Genomic DNA, 8,032 nt, shown 5'->3' on the forward strand with positions numbered 1-8,032 from the left:
CTGGCAGAGTCATCTTTGATGATGATGGACATCATGGACAACAACAAAGGGCTGTAAATCAGCCATTACAGCAGGAAAACCAGCCCTTAAATGGTGCTGAAAATGGTCCAAATGGACAGCCAGAGATGGCAGAAGATATCCCTATGGATATACCACAGTTAGAAGAAATACCGGGCATGATTTTTCAGCCTTATGGCATGGAACAGGAGCCACCAATGGGTGATATGCAGGCTGGACAGCAACCTGCAAATGATGGTCATTGGGTACGGAGGTCCACAAGACCCTCCAGAGCCCCTGACAGGTTTGTTCCAGGGGTTGACTATTTGATGCTTACTGACTGTGGGGAGCCCTCATGTTATAAAGAGGCTTTACAGAGGGCAGACAAGGCTCTATGGGAGCGTGCCATGAAGTCAGAGATGGATTCTCTGCATAAAAATGGAACTTGGAAGTTGGTGCATTTGCCTGCAGGCAAGAAGGTTTTGCCATGCAAGTGGGTATACAGGCTCAAAGTTGCACCAGATGCAAAGCCAAGATACAAAGCCAGGTTAGTGGCTAAGGGCTTCAAGCAGGAATATGGTGTGGACTTTGATGAGATCTTCTCTCCAGTGGTCAAAATGACCACACTTAGAGCTGTGTTGGCTTTGGTTGCGCATGATGATCTGGACTTGATTCAGATGGATGTGAAGACTGCTTTTCTTCACGGTGATCTCCATGAGGAGATATATATGCAGCAACCAGAGGGTTATGCAGTAAGTGGAAAGGAGAAGCTTGTATGCAAGCTGAAAAAGAGTCTTTATGGGCTCAAACAGGCACCAAGAGAATGGTATCATAAATTTGATACATTCATGAAATCACAGAAATTCAGGAGAAGTGACATAGATCACTGCTTGTACACCAAGAAAGCTTTGGATGGCAGTCTATTGATCCTCATCTTGTATGTTGATGATATGTTGATTGCCGGGAAATCTCGTAAAGAGATGGATGCCTTGAAGCAGAGGCTGCATCAAACCTTTGATATGAAGGATTTGGGTGATGCAAATCACATCTTGGGTATGCGGATACTTCGGGACAGAAATCAGCATGTGTTGTATTTGTCTCAGAAGGAATACATTGGCAAAGTCTTGCAGAGGTTCAATATGGACGGGGGGAAGAAAGCTAGTACTCCTTTGCCTCCATATGTGAAACTCAGTGCTATGGACAGCCCACAGTCGGATAGTGACAGGGCTGATATGGCCAAGATTCCGTATGCTTCAGCTTGTGGCAGTCTCATGTATGCCATGGTTGCTACTAGGCCTGACATTGCATTTGCAGTGGGAGTGGTTTCTAGATACATGGCCAACCCTGGCAAGAAGCATTGGGAAGCAGTGAAAGGTGTCATGAGATACCTGAAGGGCACACAGGATTTGTGCATTTGCTTTGGCAAACAGGATGCATTAGTGCATGGTTACACGGATTCGGATTATGCCGGTCATCCAGATAACCGGAAGTCTACTACCGGTTATGTGTTTACATTCACAGGAGGTGCTGTGTCATGGATATCCAGGATGCAGAAGTGCACAGCCTTATCTACTACAGAGGCCGAGTATATTGCAGCCACAGAGGCTTGCAAGGAGGCATTATGGCTATCTCGGTTAGTGGTTGATTTGGGCTATACAGGGGATATTCCATTGTTGCATTGTGACAGTCAGAGTGCCATCCAATTGGCAAAGAACCCTGTCTTTCATGCAAAGACGAAGCATGTGGATGTGAAGTATCACTTCATCAGAGAGGTGATAGAGAACAAGCAAATTCAGCTTGTTAAGATTCATACGGATGACAACCCGGCTGATCTGTTGACAAAGAGTTTGCCTCCGGAGCGGTTTGCTCATTGCAGACACTTGATGGGCATTGGATGAGGCCATTTTCAGCCTTGATATGGCCTTGTATATTATCATGTACATGCTGATTTTTCTTTTCCTTTACTTAAGGGCACTTTGCCTTTAAGTGGGAGGTTGTTGGGGTAAAGGCGTTATGCCCACCCTTATAGTGTGTACAAGCCCATAAGTTATAGTACATAGTACACTTAGTACTTTTAATGTACTAAGTGCACTATGTGTACTAGTGCAATATACATGTGTGATAGGGGAGTCACACACTCATGCCTCATGAGTTGACTTATCCCCACAACTCTCTCTCTCTCTCTCTCCCTTACTTCTCTGTGTATGTCTCCCATGAATGAACTCTAACCCTAATTCTTTCTTCTCTCCCATCAACACACATTAAATTTTACCATCTTAAACTTGAGATCAGAGCTACACAAGAGAATAGACCCTATGCACAGTGTATTATGCTCAACTACAACTCCTTGCTCGGTCAACCTAGGCACATATTAGACAAAAGTTTCCACAAGTTCTTGGGGAGGTTTGGCCCACTAAGCTTTGCAACCAACAGCAGCTATGGACTCTAACCTCACTCAAGTGAGTGCTTGAGACATGCTGCTCAGGCATGACTATGAAAAATGTGATCAGCCACACATGCGTAGGTGCTACATCAGTGAGAAGAGAAATTAAAGCCAGTGTATGGGAATAGGTTTGAGCCGCACCCACATACGCAAGGAGGAGCATGTAGGTATTCATGGTATATAAATCGTCGAGGCAATCTCTCCTTCAATGCTCTTTTTATTGGCAATGCCTATGCACAATCTTGCTCCATTCAAGTTGATAAACAAAATGTGGCGAGACTAATATAAGCAGCTCTTCAAGTTTATGATTTGAAACTAGAATAGAGAGACACTAGGCAAGCAATGGAGGTGTGGAAGGACAAAAAGCTTTATAAATACCCCTAATCTCATCCCTTCAATTCAAGGGGGACAATCCTCACGAATGCCTTTTGGTATTCTTTCCACATACGTTTCAATAAGGTGACACACCCTTGGTAGGAATAAGTGAAGAAACGCAAGCAATGTGCCCCATGCCTCATATGTATGGTCAAAACGCTCCTTTGGTTTGCCCCATGGTACTCCATCTCAATTCTCAGCCCACTGGTTTTACAAGTGAAAGAACTGTAACGGCCTTTATTATGAACAAGTAGCCAGATGTGATAAATATGGTTCTTCAATTCATAGCTTGCCTGGTGCAATTCGGAGGTAACCATTTGCAGATGAAGTGTGCACCTCTGTAACTCAGGTGCAGTTATGTGTGATTCAAGTAATGTCCACAAGTATGAAAGAGAGGTTTTTCTTGACATGGCTCTTACGGTAACAGGTGTGTACTTAGCCAAAGGTTATTCTGGGTGCTTTTATAGCCATGGGCTATCCCCGCTAGTTTCTTATAATTGTGAGGTGACGGTCTTCCCCACCTCTAATATATCGACTCAAAGCACCGGCCGGCGAGCAAGTGAATGAGACAACATTGTGATCCCTGAGACAGGAACGTTACAGGTGTCAATCACCATCGCCCTTCCCCAGCCACCCCCCCAGCCCTTTTCTCCCTCTCTGACTGGAGAGTTTGATAGCACAACCCTTGGGTATGCAATTGATCAAATTTTTAAAAAGTCAGCCCCTCTTAAACAGTACGCTCACGTTGCTGTTTAGAGATGAGCAGATACTGATCAATATTGTCATACCCCTGCACATACACTGGTATTATAGCCAGCCATGCCCGCCATAAATACGTTTTGCAATACTACATGGAAGCCCGACTTTACACATGGTGGTAGTCTCCTTCTTTACATAAGACTTCTAAGAGGCTCGTGAACTGTGTTTGTCAAAATTATGCACCAATCATTTGATATTCTAGCAATCAATTCAGATTAAGTCAAGACATGGAAAATACCCCTTTGCCTTCAGTTGCACACTGACCTGTGCAAGCTTTGCATCAATATCCATACTCGTTGGGTGACCTCTCTCTCCCCCGACAAAAGTATTTTCCTTCTTGTCAACATGAATAGATGCTTCCCCTGGCTTCTTGAATGCACGGGCATGTTTTCTCCATGCTTTCAACTTGTTTGCATCCTCCCACATGCCAGCATCACTGTAAATCTCTGACATAAGCAAGTAGCTGGAAGCATCTCTGAAATCCATTTTGACTGTGTAATGGAAGCATGTTCTTCCAACAGCCACATTGCCATGGGTTTTGCAATGGCTGAGTAAGGCCATGCATCCCACTATATTGGGTTTAAATGGCATAGCATGGAGTAGGTCTTCTGCCTCAACCAGGTGCCCTACACGCCCAAGCAGATCAACAATGCAGTTATAGTGATCGACTATTGGAGTGATGCCATGGTCATCCCACATCGATTTGAAGTGGTAAAAACCCTCATGCAACATGCCAGCATTGCTGCATGCTGAGAGAATCGAGATGAATGTTACACCATTCGGCCTAATACCTTCTTGTTGCATGCCCTCGAAATATTTTAGTGCTAAGTTGTAATTGTTGAGATGGGAAAATGCTGCAATCATGCCACTCCAAGTCACCTCACTGCGCTTTGGCAACCTTGCAAACACAGTACAGGCCTCCTCAAGTTTCCCACATTTGACATACATGTCGACAAGGGCACTGCCAGCATACATATTTAGGTCAGCTCCTCTCTCAATTACAAGGCAATGCACCAGCTTGCCATGATGAATAGCTGCTAAATTTGAACATGCTTTCACTGCACACACAAGTGATATAACATTATCTGGTTGCATACCCTCCTCTTGCATTAGATCGAAGATCCCAAGAGCCTCGTTATCATCCCCGTACTCCACATATACTGCCATCATTGCATTGTATGCCACGGCATTTTGCTTTGGTAAACCATCAAACACCTTGCGTGCATCGTCAAGGCTTCCACATTTGGCATACATACCAATGAGCATGCTGCCAACATAAGCATCCAGTTCATATCCATCTCTAATGGTATCACTATGAATCATTCTTCCATGATGCAATGATGCAATAATAGAACATGCTTTGAGGACCGCAACAAACACGTGAGCACCCGGCCACACATTCGATTGCTGCATTTGTTTATAAAGCTTGATGGCCAGCTTTCCCTGTCCCAAGTTGGCATGTGCTGAAATAATTGCACCCCATGCAAAACCATCTGGTGCTAGCAAGCTGCTAAACACCTGACGCGCTTCTAACAAGCTACCACACACGGCAAACATCCGGATCAAATGGCACACGAAGAAGGCATTTGACTGGAGCCCACTTCTGATGATGCGAGAATGCACCTCCCTCCCTGTTGACAAGTCTTTTTTGTTGATGCAGCCATGTAGTAACCAATAGAATGAGTCTTCAAGCTGACCACCTTTCTGGTCTGAAAGGTCTAGAGCCCTGAGTGCCTCCGACAACCGCCCCTTCTCACAAAATCCTCTCAAGTTTCCGTCCAACCCATGATTACCTTCACTATCTGCTACCCTGCATAAATCAGGACACAAGCTAAGGTAATGCCAACATATACTAACCAGGGGTTACAGGTGTGTAAAGACAAGAACCACTCAAAATGATGTGATTCTTTTCTCGAAGTAACACCTATAAGATATCCTCTCACGGTTCTTTACAACCAAATCTCTGACATTTGCTGCTCTTAGTCCTGGACTGGCTTGTGCTGGAGGTTGCCCACCTCTGGATGATTCCATTTTCACCTGGCGAGGGATGTCAGACTGCCCAGCTCTCTCGATTAAATCATGTAGAGAGTCTGGACAAAGCTTCTCTCTCTGTCACACATCAAGCAGCCTAAGCTTTAGAATCAAGTTATGATAAACTCCATCCGTACCATTCCAGTCTCATATATACATACAAACATCCATCCATCCATAGGTGCATACATGTATGCATGCATAACATGGATGGAAATCCGTGTATCACAGGCTAGAGAAGGAGAAATAACCAACTGGTTGTTAAGATACGTCTTAATCCACTTTGGAGTGTTAAGCTTGACCACAGCAAATAAGTAGTGAGAAATATACTAACCTTGCTCCATCTGACGTGCCAAAGAGGTGAAGGACGTGGAAGCGAGGACCACAGGATCTGTGTCAATTCCTCTGCAGCATTCGGTGTGATGCCTTGCATGTCCTGGGAACAATATACTGGCACTTGTGGCTGTGATTGATACTATATCAATAAAATTATAAAATGCTATAAGCACAAATATTTATGATAACATGCTTATGTGCACTCTCCGACTCTATTCACCGAGCACCTAGAGCATCGGACCCTCGCGCCTCTGCACCTAGAGCATCGGGGCCTTCTTCTCCAGAGACATTTGGCACCACATGCCACTGGTTTGGCTTCCCCCCAATCATTGTTTTCAGTTTTCCGACTGTTTTGGACGAGGTTGTATTACGCCTGTTTTGGGATTTTAAAAAACGTGCTGACTCCATTTGTGTGCATTCTCCTCACTTGTAGTCCATTTTTGTGTCTTGTAAAATCGATAATCTAGTAGTTGACTCATACCTAGGCGACTAGATTATTTTACATCATATACACATCAGCAAAAAAACTACTGAGAAAACGGTGCATACTTTCCCCTCGCCTGCAAAAATAGTATCTAGAGGGGTTTGAAACATCACAGCAAAGTGAATGCGAAATGAAAGAAGAAGAGGGAGAGCAGAAATACATGGAGATGCAAGCAAATAACAAAGTATACGATTGGAGATGAGAGGAAAGAACAAAAAAAACAACTCACATCGCCTTGAAGTTGTGGTTTTGCAAGGGAAATGCAAGGAAACGGCTGCAACGTGCCATTTTGGAAATGGAATTCACAGCTGAAACCCAAAGATGCTGATCATACGCCTAGCTGGGATCAGAGGTGGAGAGTAGCTTACACTCGCCATCAGCACAACCCCCCTCCTAGTGGCTTAGTGCTTTCACCCACCACGACATCCCCCTTAGATGGAGGGCCCGCACTCATTTTCTCAGTTTGCCATTAGGATCGACTGACTCTCTGCCCCTTTGAAGACTTCACCAGCGGCTCACTTTAGAGGATGAGGATTCTTGGCTTCTAAGTCACTCTTCTAAGTCAGATCGACCCCCAAGGTCCCTTTTCTCTCTCTCTCTCTCTCTAGTGGTGTTGACCCCATTTTGGGTTAACTTAGCATCTCTCCATTACATAAGAGAGATAGCATAATAAGTGCCATGAAATGGCACTATAAATGTTATAAATGGCACTATAAATGTTATAATTATGAGAACGGCTAGTAATGCCACAAAACTATGTATCTTGTAAGCTTTCAATCCATCTTTCATTAAGTTTGGGCGTTCAAGTGTGAATAAGGGTCAATTTGTATAAATAACGATATTCTCATAACGAAGAGACACAATCCCCCTTTGTGTCAATTGACTCTCGTCTTATCTCCTTGCACTCTTGTATCTATAGTGTGTGTGAGAGAGAGTTGAGAGGAAAGAGCTACATTCTTGGTGCATGTTCCTCTTATGCTTGTGTTCTTGATTGTGAGAGTAGAGAGGGTCCTTATATGGAGAAACACAACCTCAGGGTGATAGGTTGATGAGGAGGTAAGATAATGGAGCTAGCTACTAATAGCATATCTTGGAATCTACATAGATATTATCTTGGATATTGGCATACCCAACGACAAATTAAGGTAAGCATTGTCCATTGCATTAGGAGAGGGATGGTGTAGAATGTAACATTTTTTGCGCCACCCGTGCCGATCGGGGACTCACCAGTCCTTTTTTTCTCTATTTGCACTCCCTATCATCTTCTTACAAATCTCTTTCCCCTTAATATAGTTGTCTGAAGCTACGTGATTGGTAGAGAAGAGAACAAGATGTGGATAAGGTTGTAAAGAAAGATGAGAAAAGAGATAAAGAAGGGTTTTTTTCATTGTTTTAGCATTTGAAGTTGTTATTTGCATTGTTTGAGAGTTAGAAAAGGAACAAAACAAGCATTTGCATCAATACTTGCAAGGTGAGAACTCTATACTCTCATGACCGTAATTATGTAGGGAATATCCATTTGCTGTATTTTTTTTAAATCTTTAAAAATCAAAAAAAAAAGAGCTATTGATTCCATTGCTTGATATCATTTGAACATTCATGTTGCA

The 8,032-nt window shown here is 43.6% G+C and overlaps 1 protein-coding gene across 6 annotated transcripts; it reads right to left on the bottom strand.

Moving 5' to 3' along the window:
- Positions 1-2,789: 2,789 nt before the first annotated feature.
- Positions 2,790-6,927, bottom strand: LOC147606766 (pentatricopeptide repeat-containing protein At4g14170-like). 6 transcript variants are annotated; one of them, XM_086790999.1, is made up of 4 exons: positions 6,655-6,927; positions 5,940-6,041; positions 5,499-5,683; positions 2,790-5,384 (listed from the first exon to the last, which is right to left on the bottom strand). In XM_086790999.1, exons 2-4 carry the CDS (start codon positions 6,036-6,038, stop codon positions 3,785-3,787), a joined length of 1,884 nt encoding a protein of 627 aa, XP_086647125.1. In that variant the 5' UTR covers positions 6,039-6,041; positions 6,655-6,927; the 3' UTR covers positions 2,790-3,784. The 6 variants fall into 6 exon arrangements, with proteins under 6 accessions (XP_086647125.1, XP_086647126.1, XP_086647124.1 ...); XM_086791000.1 differs by having other exon boundaries at positions 5,940-6,055; XM_086790998.1 differs by having other exon boundaries at positions 5,940-6,068.
- Positions 6,928-8,032: the final 1,105 nt, after the last annotated feature.

The sequence above is a fragment of the Cibotium barometz genome, chromosome 56 (genome assembly GCF_041138505.1).
Source record: "Cibotium barometz isolate CiBa-2024 chromosome 56, ASM4113850v1, whole genome shotgun sequence".
In the NCBI taxonomy this organism is placed as follows: domain Eukaryota; kingdom Viridiplantae; phylum Streptophyta; class Polypodiopsida; order Cyatheales; family Cibotiaceae; genus Cibotium; species Cibotium barometz.